Genomic DNA, 14,586 nt, shown 5'->3' on the forward strand with positions numbered 1-14,586 from the left:
ACTTGAGGGAGCCGAAAATAAAAGGGAAAAAGAAGGCCTTTTCTCCGTACATCCATGGATGAGCCAGTCACACTACATATGCAAAGTAGGCTATGGCAGGGTTTCCCAAACTCGGTCCTGGGACACCCCTTGTTGCTGGTTTTTGGGCTGGCTGTGACCATCTGGCTAGTATCAACAAGGGCTTTCTACAGAATAGCAACATTATCGTAGATGGCTTCGAATCTAGATCATAAGCAATATGCACGGATATGCATTGCCAAACAATGCTACTGCCACCTTCTGGTTTGGAGTATTTAAACAAGGCTGAGTGGCTGACGACTTCCATGGTCTTTGCTATGTGAACACAAAAGAGATTGATTACCGAGTCTCTGTTCAGAGGTGCTAAATACTGTCGACAAGCAAATGTTTGACAATTCTACCAGTGAGCTTTAACCCTTACTGCTGTGTCTGCAGGCGTTGCTGTGTTTGGGAATGACTGGAAGGTCATTAATCCAAGCCGTTTATAAACGAGTAGCTAAATATACATAGTGCTTAATTACAGTGCTTAATTAAAGAAGGTATCCCAGTTTTATAGGATGAGAGAGTAATTAGTCCTATACACCTTAGAGCTCATCTCACTGTTCATGGGTATATACAGTTGAAGTCGGAAGTTTGCATACACCTTAGCCAAATACAATTCCTGACATTTAATCCTAGTAAAATTTCCCTGTCTTCGGTCAGGTAGGATCACCACTTTATTTTAAGAATGTGAAATGTCAGAATAGTAGTAGAGAGAATGATTTATTTCAGCTTTTATTTCATCACATTCTCAGTGGTTCACAGGTTTAAATACACTCAATTAGTATTCGGAAGCATTGCCTTTAAATTGTTTAACTTGAGTCAAACGTTTCGGGTAGCCTTCCACAAGCTTCCCACAATAACTTGGGTGAATTTTCGCCCATTCCTCCTGACACTGAGTCAGGTTTGTAGGCCTCCTTGCTCGCACACGCTTTTTCAGTTCTGCCCACACATTTTCCATAGGATTGAGGTCAGGGCTTTGTGATGGCCACTCCAATACCTTGACTTTGTTGTCCTTAAGCCATTTTGCCACAACTTTGGAAGTATGCTTGGGGTCACTGCCCATTTGCAAGACCCATTTGCAACCAAGCTTTAACTTCCTGACTGATGTCTGGAGATTTTGCCTCAATGTCTCCGCATAATTGTCCTACCTCATGATGCCATCTATTTTGTGAAGTGCACCAGAACGTTCTGCAGCAAAGCACCCCCACAACATGATGCTGCCACCCCCATTATTCACAGTTGGGATGGTGTTCATCGGCTTGCAAGCATCCCCATTTTCCCTCCAAACATAACGATGGTCATTATGGCCAAACAGTTCTATTGTTTCATCAGACCAGAGGACATTTCTCCAAAACGTACGATCTTTGTCCCCATGTGCAGTTGCAAACTGTAGCCTGGCTTTTTTATGGCGGTTTTGGAGCAGTGGCTTCTTCCTTGCTGAGCGGGCTTTCAGGTTATGTCGATATAGGACACGTTTGACTGTGGATATAGATACTTTTGTACCTATTTCCTCCAGCATCTTCACAAGGTCCTTTGCTGTTGTTCTGGGATTGATTTGCACTTTTCGCACCAAAGTACGTTCATCTCTAGGAGACAGAACGCGTCTCCTTCATGAGCGGTATGACAACTGCGGTCCCATGATGTTTTTACTTGTGTACTATTGTTTGTACAGATGAACGTGGTACTTTCAGGTGTTTGGAAAGCTTCTAAATCCATGACATCATTTTCTGGAATTTTCCAAGCTGTTTAAAAGCACAGTCAACTTAGTGTATGTAAAATTCTGTCCCACTGGAATTGTGATACAGTGAATTATAAGTGAAATAATATGTCTGTAAACAATTGTTGGAAAAATTAGTTGTGTCATGCACAAAGTAGATGTCCTAACCGACTTGCCAAAACTATAGTTTGTTAACAAGAAATGTATGGAGTGGTTGGTAAACTAGTTTTGATGACTCCAACCTAAGTGTATGTAAACTTCCGACTTCAACTGTAAATAACAGCCCTGCTGCCTCATGAAGGGTATCCTCTAAATTGCATTTTTGTGCCCTGCAAAGGTTACAACAAGGGATTACTTGACATGCCGTTTAAACGCAGAGCGTGTCGCCTGAGATGCTCTTCATCAAGAAGGTGAATCTAAGCCTGACATTCAGTCAGCTGATGTGTTTTAGAACCGACACTTGAAACACTGGAGATCAATAGACAGTTGTCTTGATATGGCTCTCAAGGTTCCTCTGAGGTGCCGGACAACCACATGCACATACTGGATAAACAATAGCGGCATTGCCATGCCGAGCCAAGGTCAGTCTGATCTCTAAGATATAAATTACTACTCCTAATATTTGAAATGTCACAGAGGTAATAACAAATAATGACTCTATTTCTACCATTGGGAAAAGAGCTATTGATTTTTTTCATTTAGCAATGTCTGGAATTATGACCTTTGCATGCGATTTACAGGAGATTGATATGTCGCTGGAACTCTAGTAAAATTAAATTCCTTAATCTTTTGTGGTTAGTAGCAGTCAGTAACTGCACCTCGGGTGCTGTGAAAACATCAAAACCAACCCAATCACTGTATCCGAAACTTCCCTTTCATTTCACATGTCTACTAAATGACTGTTCTATACCTCATGATTCATTAGTTATTCAAATATGGACAAAATTAATTCAAAATGACTGAAGAGGTCACACAGTTTAAGATCTACAAGGGTTCTCTGATTTCCATTTCAAAACACAGCTCTTGGATTTAATTGATGTCATCATTTGCTCAAGTGAGCTAAAATTGAACTAGTGATTGTTTTAAGATCACTTGTATTAGTGTTAAAATGTTCAGTAGAGAGATGTGTGAAACACATGCACTGAATCAAATCTTTATGCCCAATACTGCATGTGACAGAGCACTAGCTAACCAGTAAAGAGGACAAAGAGGAAGCAGCTGTAGCAATGAATATGATGCATTGTCACCCTACAATACCTTTGTGAGATCAAAGCATGTAGAAGTAACTGCATGGCCATGTTAAACTACAGATGAACTGGTGAATAGGATATTATGTTAATTTTCTGATATTTCATAATGGTTGGACATGCCCTGTCAAATGTATATGTTTTTTCAACATTGCTTTAACCATAAGATGACTCAAATGTTTTCTCCAGCACTCTCTAACCCGTTAAAACTTCTTATGGCTGCAATCACGTCACCGGGATGATATGACAACAGCCAGTGACAGTGCAGGGCGCCAAATTCAAACAACAGAAATCTCATAATTAAAATTCCTCAGACATTCATGTGTCTTATATCATCTTAAAGGTAATCTTGTTGTTAATCCCACCAAAGTGTCCGATTTCAAATATGCTTTTCAGCGAAAGCACTACAAATGATTATGTTAGGTCACCACAAAACCACAATAAGCACAGCCATTTTTCCAGCGAAAGATAGCTTCACAAAAAGCAGAAATAGAGATAATTAATCACTAACCTTTGATTTCTTCATCAGATGACACTCATAGGACTTCATGTTACACAATACATGCATGTTTTGTTTGATAAAGTTTATATTTATATAAAAAAATCTAGTGTACATTGGCGCGTTACATTCACTAGTTCCAAAAACATCAAGTGATTTTGCATAGCCACATCGTTTCAATAGAATACACATCATAAATGTAGATGTAATATCAGTTATACACATGGAATTATTAGATATACCTCTCCTTAAGGCAACCGCTGTGTCAGAATTTAAAAAAAAAACTTTACGGAAAAATAAACCATGCAATAATCTGAGACGGAGCTCAGAACAATAGCCAAATTAGCCGCCATGTTGGACTCAACAGAAACCAGAAAATACATGATAAATGTTTCCTTACCTTTGATGAACTTCATCAGAATGCAGTCCTAGGAATCCCAGGTCCACAATAAATGCTTGATCTGTTCGATAATGTCCGTTATTTATGTCCAATTAGCTACTTTGGAATTGTTTACCAAACGCGCTAACCAAAGTCACAAAGCGCATCCACTATAACGTGACGAAATGTCCAAAAGTTCCGTAACAGTCAGTAGAAACATGTCAAACGATGTACTGAATCAATCTTTAGAATGTTGTTAACATACATCTTGAATAACGTTCCAACCGGAGAATTACATTGACTTCAGTTAACCGATGGAACGGAGCTCCCTCTCACATGCGTGGGCACAGTTCAATGCGTGGGCACCTCATGGCAATGATTACTCATTCCTGTCTCCTTCGGCCCCCCTTCACATTAGAGTCATCAGACAAAATTCTATTGACTGTTGACATCTAGTGGAAGCCGTAGGAAGAGAAAACTCATCCAAATCTCGCTGTAATTTCAATGAGAGCTTGGTTGAAAATCTGCCACCCCCAGAAAAAATCCAAACAGAAAGTGGAACTTCTCAGGTTTTTGTGAGTTCTGTTATACTCACAGACATAATTCAAACAGTTTTAGAAACTTCCGAGTGTTTTCTATCAAATACTAATAATAATATGCATATATTAGCAACTATGACATAGGAGCAGGCCGTTTACTCTGGGCACCTCTGTGCACCTTTCATCCAAGCTACTCAATACTGCCCCTTCAGCCATAAGAAGTTAACTATTTTACTCCAATGGAGAAAAGAGACATCAGAAGAAAAAGTTTTTTGTTTACTTTAGCATACCTTTGAGATATAGTTTTAGTGGATAACTGTCAATAACCATTGATTATAATAGCATTGCCTAAATAATCCTCTAGCATTGCCTTAATAATCCTCAAGGCAAAAGTCTCCCATGCCTTGATGCATCACCAAACCATTGTGAATTTAAACAGTTGAGGATAAAAGTAAAGAACATAAACTTTCCTGAGTGAAGGAGAGTGGCAAAAGTACCAAGAGTTCGAGGTTTGGCCTTCTGAAACTGAGTGATTGAATTTCTTGGCAGGGGATTCATTAAAATTATAATTCTTATTTATGAAGCCCTTTAAAAAAACTGCTTCCTATTAATTTACTTTTTTCTCTCATTTTCTTTCTTTCTTTCTTTCTTTCTCCCTTTCCCTTTTTTTCTCACTTCCCAGTGAACTTGGCACACTAATAGGTTATGAATAATTCTGTTTCAGCTTAGACGGCAATTAGCCACAATGCCAGAGGCCATTCTTCTTCTCCTCCACCAGGGGAGATTTAACACCCAGCTGAGAGAGAGTGCCCACACTTTCCCCTGGCTATATCATTCTTATATCTTGACCACCACCCCTTAATGATTAAGGGGTTAACTTGGGTGAATCCTCTCCCATTGATAAAGCTCTGTTCGCTTAGGTCTTTGAAGAGTTTATCTGGTTTGGTATTTCTTGTATATTGTATGGTTTTATGTTATTATGGGAAAGTGAAGGTCAGCGGAGGAGCTCTGAGAACCAAAACTAGTCTTTGGGTACACCTGCAGCCTAATGTCAAGAGCCATTGGCAGGCAATACGGTGAGGGAACAAAATGAGCAAATGGACTAATTATGTCCTTGTGTTTCTCTCTCTCATGTTTTTGGGAGAAATGTTACTGTTGGTAATTAGCGATAGGCTGTACATAAAACTGTACATAAAAAGCCTTGCTGCTGGACTTCAAACACCAGAGAGAAGTGAGCCAGCTGTCATTAGAGAAAGTTGCACCAACAATTACGACAAAGAGGGYGCGAGAGTAGCAGCTCCTCAGGTCACTGGCAGAAACATGGGAACAAAGAAACAAGTAATTCTCCAAAATAGGGTAGGTTTGCAATTATACAGATATAGACTGGTTCAAATCCCTGTCTAGTAGTGGTCTCAGAGGCAGCATTAGATGGCATTAGAGAGGGGAATGGTTCAGGTTCTTTTTTTGTATTTTTGTTTACTCCAGTCATGTTTGCCGTATGGAACTTGGGATTGAATAAGGGAGAGTGAAATTGTGTTTCAGCATGATATAGTACAATCTCCAAAAACACTGCCTCTGTCTACTCTTGAACCTCTTAGATATTCCTCTAGCAGTCCCACTATCATCATGGCTGTCTCTTACCTTCACTCACAAGGAGTGCCAATGTAGATTTCTTGTAATTCTTTGCTGCTTTAAGGTATTTTCCCTTTACATTTATCTTATATAATGTGTGATTTCTTCCATTTCTAGCTATCTAAAGTCAATCCCGTTAGAAAGACAGCAGAACACCCAAGAGATAGAACTGATTCATGTTGCAGGATGTCAGAGTAGAGCAGAGCTAGCCATTTTTGCATATTCACAGTCACAGGCTGACTACAGAGTAAAAATGACTCACACATAACGGTGAGAAAGACGTTTCCCGATGCCAAGACCACCTTTTCTCTCGTCGCTCGGTCGTAGATGCCCACGTGGCATTCATACGGTCCATTGTCCGAGATCCGTACCTCCGGGAGCCTGCAGAGTTGAGGCAAACATTTGATTAAAAATGAAATACACAGACAGTTTTTCATAATATATAATTTTCAGATAATTCAATCCACTTGCAAATTGCATGACACTGTCCTTTATTGTGTTCCTGCTTTTCCTCCAAATGTCCCTATTGAATGATGTCGAAAGGAGGTGAACAGCAGACATACTCAGAATACTCAATTTGTTTGAATTCAGGAATAAATAATTTTACCAAAACCTCATTTTTTTTACTCCAGTGCTAGCCTCCCTACACTGGCTTCCTGTTAAGGCAAGGACTGATTTAAAGGTTTTACTGCTAACCTACAAAGCATTACATGGGTAGGATCCTAGCTATCGTTTTCGATTTTGGTCTGTCGTGACATCTGACGTTAGACGGTCACAAGATCGCAGGTCCTAACTGTGTCTAGAATTTCATAAGCAAGCTGGAGGCAGGTGCTTTCTCCTATCGAGAGCTCCATTTTTATGGAAGGTCTGGCCTACCCATGTAGAGAGACGCAGACTCGGTCTCAACTTTAAGGTCTTTACTGAAGGACTCATCCTTCAGTGGGTCAATGATTGAGTGTAGTTGGCCCAGGAGTGTAAGGTGAACGGAAAAGCGTGGAGTAACGAACCGCCCTTGCTGTCTCGCTGTGCGGTTCCCTCTCTCCACTGGGATTCTCTGCCTCATAACCCTATTACGGGGCTGAGTCACTGGCTTACTGGTGATCTTTCATGCCGTCCATGGAGGGGTGCGTCACTTGACTGGGTTGAGTACTGACGTGATCTTCTGTCTGGGTTGGCGCCCCCCCTTGGGTTGTGCGTGGCGGAGATTTTGTGGGCTATATCCGGCCTTGTCTCAGGGATTGTAAGTTGGTGTGTATGAAGATATCGCTCTAGTGGTGTGGGGGGCTGTGCTTTTGGCAAGTGGTGGGGTTATATCTTCCTGTTGTGGCCCTGTCCGGGGATATTATCGGATGGGGCCACAGTGTCTCCTGACTCGCTGTCAGCCTCCAGTATTTATACTGCAGTAGTTATATGTGTCGAGGGCTAGGGTCAGTTTGTTTATATCTGGAGTACTTCTTCCTGTCTTATCGCGGTGTCCTGTGTGAATTTAAGGTTGCTCTCTCTAATTCTCTTTCTCTCTGTCTCTGCGGGATGAAGCCTAGGACATGCTCATAGGACTACCTGGCAGATGACTCCTTGTCTGTGCCCCAGTCCCCTGGCCGTGCTGCTGCTCGCAGTTTCAAGTATTCTGCTTGCGGCTATGAACCTGACTTGTTCACGTCGACGTGCTATCTGATTCGCAGACCTGCTGTTTCAATCTCTAGAGACTTGCAGGAGGGTAGAGATACTCTTAATGATGGTCTATGAAAAGCCAAGCTGACATACTTACTCTCGTGGTGGCTGACTTGCTGGCACCCCCGACAACTACTGTGATTATTATTATTTGACATGCCGGTAATTTATGAACATTTGACATCTTTGGCCCATGTTCTGTTATATTCTCCCACCCGGCACAGCCAGAAGAGGACTAGCCACCCTGCATAGCCTGGTTTCTCTAGGTTTCTTCCTAGGTTTTGGCCTTTCTAGGGAGTTTTTCCTAGCATCCATGCTTCTACACCTGCATGCTTGCTGTTTGGGGTGTTAGGCTGGTGTTCTGTACAGACTTTGAGATATCGCTGATGTAGAAGGGCTATATAAATATAATTTGATTGATTTGAATTATGCAGTCCAGCCAGCAGATAGATACGACCATTTTGGAAAGGCTGGTAAAGCTCAAGTTTTCTGTTTCCAACTAATGTGTCACAGCGGATTAATCAAAGTGAGACTACCAGTAGCATTAAGGCCTGTGTTATTCCACAAACGGGAAATTGCCCTTCCTGCCCGGCTGTTTCAGGTGGAGACTCTGTTGGAACACGGCAGAGCAACCAGGAGGCCGGAACTCTAATGAGTTCAGCAGTGGGGAGTTGTGTGTTGTGTGTGGTGTATGTGTTGAAGAGATGTGGAGGGTAAGAGTTGATATCATTCTGTTGGTGAACAGTCAACTGTGTGGGGGCAATGATTGCGACCTTCCACCCAGCCCATATAGAGAACATGTCCAAGTCACTTGAAGAGTCCGCCATTGGGTCACGGCTGCAGATGCTGACTGATAGAACCTCAGTGGCAGTCACATTAACATTGGTATTTTATTAAGTGTTTTGATAGATTAAGATTTTACTATTTGATTAATAAGTTGACAGTATGATTGATGTTATGTATTGTAAATTGGTGTACAATTCGGTTATGATTGCAAGAACCATAAAAACTACGACTATGAATTACAGGGTGGTTTAATATGCTGCTTCATACAAAAGGCCTCAGGCTTTAAAATACTTCACAATGATGATAGTCAGGTGATAATTAACTGACAGTAGGCTTGATTTGTATTGAAAGGTGGGCAACAGTGGATCTCCGCGGCATCTTCATAAAACCTGTTGATTCAGCCGCTCGTTTTTTTCATCATGTCAGATCACATGCCATGAATTTTGCCCAGATGTGCATTGCACTGGAATGTTTTCCACAAATGAATAATAACAAAGTTGACCACAAAAAAAAAAAATCCTTTAGGAGTAGCATGCAATTTCACCCCACTAATTCTAGTTTTGAGGGCACTTTGTCAAACAGTGATTATTATGATGTGATGAGCCCTGGCACCGGTGATACCTATTCTGGCATTACCCTCGCATTCCTCTCAGTGAATTTGGCTCCACGAGCTGTGCCCACCAACTGCCATGTGACTCCAGTCCAGCACATCTCTTCTCTTTGTCTCTCTCTCTCTCTTGCTTTCTCTGTCTCTCTCTCTGTCTCTCTCTATCTTGCTTTCTTTCTCTTGCTCTCTCTCTCTCTTGCTCTCTCACTCTCTGTCTCTCTCTCTTGCTTTCTTTGACTTGCTCTCGCTCTCTCTTGCTCTCTCAATTCAATTTCAATTCAAGGGYCTTTATTGGCATGGGAAACATACAGTGCCTTCGGATAGTATTCAGACCCTTCGACTTTTTCCTCATTTTGTTACGTTACAGCCTTATTCTAAAATTGATCAATTACATTTTTTTCCCTCAGCAATCTACACACAATCCCCCATAATGAAAGAGCAAAAACAGGTTGTTTGAAAAGATGTATAAAATGAAAAAACGCCAGAAACACCTTATTTACATTACATTATTCAGACCCTTTGCTATGAGACTCGAAGTTGAGCTCAGTTGCATCCTGTTTCCATTGATTATCCTGGAGACGTTTCTACAACTTGGTTGGAGTCCACCTGTGGTAAATTCAATTGACTGGACATGATGTGGACAGGCAAACACCTGTCTGTATAAGGTTCCACAGTTAACAGTGCATGTCAGAGCAAAAACCAAGCCATGAAGTTGTCCGTAGAGCTCCGAGATAGGATTGTGTCGAGGCACTGATCTGAGGAAGGTACGAAAAAATGTCTGTAGCATTGAAGGTTCCCAAGAACATGAGTGGCCTCCATCATTCTTAAATGGAAGAAGCTTGGAACCACCAAGGCTCTTCCTAGAGCTGGCTGCCCGGCCAAACTGAGCAATCGGGGAAAAGGGCCTTGGTCAGGGAGGTGACCAAGGGACCGATGGTCACTCTGACAGAGATCGAGAGTTCCTCTGTGGAGATGGGAGAAACTTCCAGAAGTACAACCAACTTGCAGCACTCCACCAATCAGGCCGTTATGGTAGTGGCCAAATGGAAGCCACTCTTCAGTAAAAGGCACATGACAGCCTGCTTGGAGTTTGCCAAAAGGGAGCTAAAGACTCCCAGACCATGAGAAACAAGATTATTTGTTCTGATGAAACCAAGATCACGTCTGGAGGAAACCAGGTAGCCATCCCTACGGTGAAGCATGGTGGTGGCAGTATCATGCTGTGTGAATGTTTTTTAGCAGCAGGGACTAAGAGACTAGTCAGGATCTAGGGAAAGATGAACGGAGAAAAGTACAGAGATATCCTCGATGAAAACCTGCTCCAGAGTGCTCAGGACCTCAGACTGGAATGTGATATTTCAGTTTTTATTTTTAATACATTTGCAAAAATGTCTAAACTTATTATGTTTTGTCATTATGGGGTATTTTGTGTAGATGGATGAGGGATTTTTTTTAATAATGATGCATCGTAACAACATTTTTTGGTGGAAAAAGTCAAYAGGTCTGCATACTTTCTGAAGGCACTGTATGTGTACATTGTCAAAGCAAGTGAAATGAGACAGGAGAAGAGAGCGGGGTGAGTTGGGCCGGTTGTATGACTCTGAATACTAATTTTGGTCTCTAGTATTGGAAGATTGAAATCTCCTTTGTTACAGAAATACTCTTGCCCCCAAAACCTTAACAAAAAAGGTAAACTAAAGAACATTATCCCTGACATCCAAGTGTTTGGAATGGTTAGTGGGAATCTAAAGAGTAATCATGTCATATTATTTATTATTTTGTGATGTCATTAAGGATGGTATAATGAAATAACTGCAACTCTGAAAGTGTACATTCTATTTATCAAGTTTACATCTAAGTGTTGTATAAAATATATGATTAATTATGAGAGTACTTTTGTGAAGATAGCAATGTGATTTTATTCTTCAAAACGTTTGCTCAGTCAGTAACCACGCCCAAGTGAGCACGGACATTGTGTTGGCGTGATGGAACACCCCCTTTTTACACGAGGATAAAAGCCTTGGTAACAAAATGTACATTAGACCAAGCAGACGGCCGCTGTGAGCCGGACGTTACGAATGGCTGAAACTACCAGACCAGAAAGCGTGGAGTGGTGGCTACACGTTGAAATGATTAGAATCTCTGAAACTCGCAACAGGAGAGAATAAGATAAAGAATAGACCAGAACATTTGACCGTCTGCAGCTGTGCATGTAAAGGGACCTAGAACTTTGACTAAAGGCACGAGGTTGGAAGCAAGAAACCTCATCTCAGACTATCACTGGTGTATCTGAAGTATCTGTCAAACAAACACTTCACTATCAAAGAAGCTCAACATCTAAGGTTTCTGTAACAAATATTAAGTTCTGCTTTTCTGATGTATCAAATACTTATGTCATGCAATAAAATGCAAATTAATTACTTAAAAATCATACAATGTGATTTTCTGGATTTTTGATGCTTTGTAAGTAGGAAAACCTGCAAAATCGGCAGTGTATCAAATACTTGTTCTCCCCACTGTATCTACAACCCAAAATCCATGTATATGTGTGTGTATAACGTGTATGTTATCATGTGTGTGTTTGCATGTGTCTGTGCCTATGTTCGTGTTACTTCACAGTTCCCGCTGTTCCATAAGGTGTATTTTACCTGCTTTTGAAATCTGATCATCAGTTACCTGACGTGGAATAGAGTTCCATGTAGTTATGGCTCTATGTAGTACTGTGCGCCTKCCTTAGTCTGTTCTGGACTTAGGGACCGTGAAGAGACCTTTGCTGGCATGTCTTGTGGGGTATTCATGGGTGTCTGAGCTGTGTGCTTGTATTTTAAACAGACAGCTTGGTACCTTCAGCTTGTCAACACCTCTTACAAAAACAAATAATGTGGAAGTCAATCTCTCTTCCACTTTGAGCCATGAGAGATTGACATGCATGTCAATAATGTTAGCTCTCCATGTACTTTTTAGAGCCAGCCGTGCTGCCCTGTTCTGAGCCAACTGCAATTTTCCCAAGTCCCTCTTTGTGGCACCTGACCACACGACTGAACAGTAGTCCAGGTGTGACAAAACCAGGGCCTGTAGGACCTGCCTTGTTGATAGTGTTGTTAAGAAGATAGAGCAGTGCTTTATTATGGACAGACTTCTCCCCATCTTAGCTACTTTTGTATCAATATGTTTTGACCATYACAGTTTACAATCCAGGGTTAATCCAAGTAGTTTATTCACCTCAACTTGCTCAATTTCCACATTATTCATTAGGAGATGTAGTTGAGGTTTTGGGTTTCGTGAATTATTTGTCGCAAATACAATGCTTTTAGTTTTGGGAATATTTAGGACAAAAAAATTCCTTGCTACCCATTCCAAAACTAACTGCAGCTCTTTGTTAAGTGTTGCAGTCATTTCAGGCGCTGTAGTAGCTGACCTGTATAGTGTTGAGTCATCTGCATACATAGGCACACTGGCCTTACTCAAAGCCAGTGGCATGTCGTTAGTAATGATTGAAAAAATCAAGGGACCTAAACAACTACCCTGGGGAATTCCTGCTTCTACATGGATTATGTTTGAGAGGCTTCCATTAACTTCTTGACGCTAGGAGGCAGAATTTTTACGTTTGGAAAAATAACGTTCCCAATGTAAACGGCCTATTTCTCAGGCCCAGATGGTAGAATATGCATATAATTGACAGAGTAGGATAGAAAACACTCTAAAGTTTCCAAAACTGTCAAAATATTGTGAGTATAACAGAACTGATTTTGCAGGCGAAAACCTGAGGAAATCCAACCCGGAAGTGCCTCTTATTTTGAAAAATCCCTGTTCCATTGCCTGCCTATCCTCCATTTAAAGGGATATCTACCAGATTCCTTTTCCAATGGCTTCCACAGGTTGTGAACAGTCTTTAGACATAGTTTCAAGCTTTTATTCTGAAAAATMAGCGAGATTTATCAAATCGGGTCAGTGTCCTTGATTAGTTCTTGTGCYCGAAAGTTGTAGCTCGACATTTTATTTCTGTCTTGTATTGAATTACTTTACCCTCCGGTTGAAATATTATCGATTATTTATGTTAAAAACAACCTGAGGATTAATTATAAAAACGTTTGACATGTTTCTACGACCTTTACGGATACTATTTGGAATTTTCATCTGCCCTTCAAGACCGGCACGAGCCTGTGGATTACTGAACATAACGCGCAAACCAAATGGAMGTTTTTAGATATAAAAATCATCTTTATCGAACAAAAGGAACATTTATTGTGTAACTGGGAGTCTTGTGAGTGCAAACATCCGAAAATCATCAAAGGTAAGCGATTAATTTTATTGCTTTTCTGACATTCGTGACCAATCTACATTGCTGCTAGGTGTTCGTAATGTTTTGTCTAGTGATCGATAAACTCACACAAACGCTTGGATTGCTTTCGCTGTAAAGCATATTTTCAAAATCTGACACGACAGGTGGATTAACAACAAGATAAGCTGTGTTTTGCTATATTGCACTTGTGATTTCATGAATATAAATATTTTTTGCAATTATTTTTGAATTTGGCGCTCTGCAATTCAGCGGTTGTTGATGACAATTATCCCGCTAAAGGGATCCGTGCGCCAAGAGGTTAGAACACCCTCTGTGTTCTGTTAGACAAGTAACTCTTTATCCACATTATAGAAAGGGGTGTAAAGCCATTACACACACATTTTCCAGCAGTAGACTATGCTCAATAATGTCAAAAGCTGCACTGAAGTCTAACAAGACAGCCCCCACAATCATTTTATCATCAATTTCTCTCAGCCAATCATCAGTCATTTGTGTAAGTGCTGTGCTTGTTCAGTGTCCTTCTCTATACGCATGGTGAAAATCTGTTGTCAATTTGTTTACAGTGAAATAGCACTGTATCTGGTCAAACACAATTTTTCCCTGAAGTTTAATAAGGGTTAGTAACAGGTTGATTGGTCTGCTATTTAAGCCAGTAAGGGGGGCTTTACTATTCTTGGGTAGAGGAATGACTTTAGCTTCCCTCCAGGCCTGAGGGCACACACTATCTAGTAGGCTTAAATTGAAGATGTGGCCAGCAGGAGTGTCAATATTGTCCGCTATTATCCTCAGTAATTTTCCATCCAGATTGTCAGACCCCGGTGTCTTGCCATTGTTGATAGACAACAATATTTTTTTCATGTCTTCCACACTGACTTTACGGAATTCAAAAGTACAATTATTGTCTTTCATAATTTGGTCAGATATACTTGGATGTGCAGTGAAGTTGAGGCTCCTCAGGGGAGGACCTTCCTCAGTGAAATTTCATAAAAATAAAAATAGTGAAACATTAAAAAGTTATCCTTTTTCAAATAATTCAAATAATCACCAAAAATTGACTAAATAACTTTTTTGCAATGAAGGTCTACAGTAACTTCAACAGCACTGTCTGGGGTAGCACCATGGTGCAGCRGGAGAACAGCTAGCTTC

The 14,586-nt window shown here is 40.8% G+C and overlaps 1 protein-coding gene across 2 annotated transcripts in view; it reads right to left on the reverse strand.

The window, feature by feature from the left end:
* LOC111969993 (immunoglobulin superfamily member 21-like) overlaps positions 1–14,586 on the reverse strand; it is a 270,568-nt gene that overhangs the window by 82,917 nt on the left and 173,065 nt on the right. For both annotated transcript variants that reach the window (XM_023996456.2, XM_023996455.2), the window contains exon 4: positions 6,336–6,454. In XM_023996456.2, the coding sequence (XP_023852224.1) occupies positions 6,336–6,454 (119 nt within the window). The remainder of the gene's footprint in view (positions 1–6,335; positions 6,455–14,586) is intronic.

This window comes from Salvelinus sp. IW2-2015, linkage group LG11 (genome assembly GCF_002910315.2).
Source record: "Salvelinus sp. IW2-2015 linkage group LG11, ASM291031v2, whole genome shotgun sequence".
Lineage (NCBI taxonomy): Eukaryota > Metazoa > Chordata > Actinopteri > Salmoniformes > Salmonidae > Salvelinus > Salvelinus sp. IW2-2015.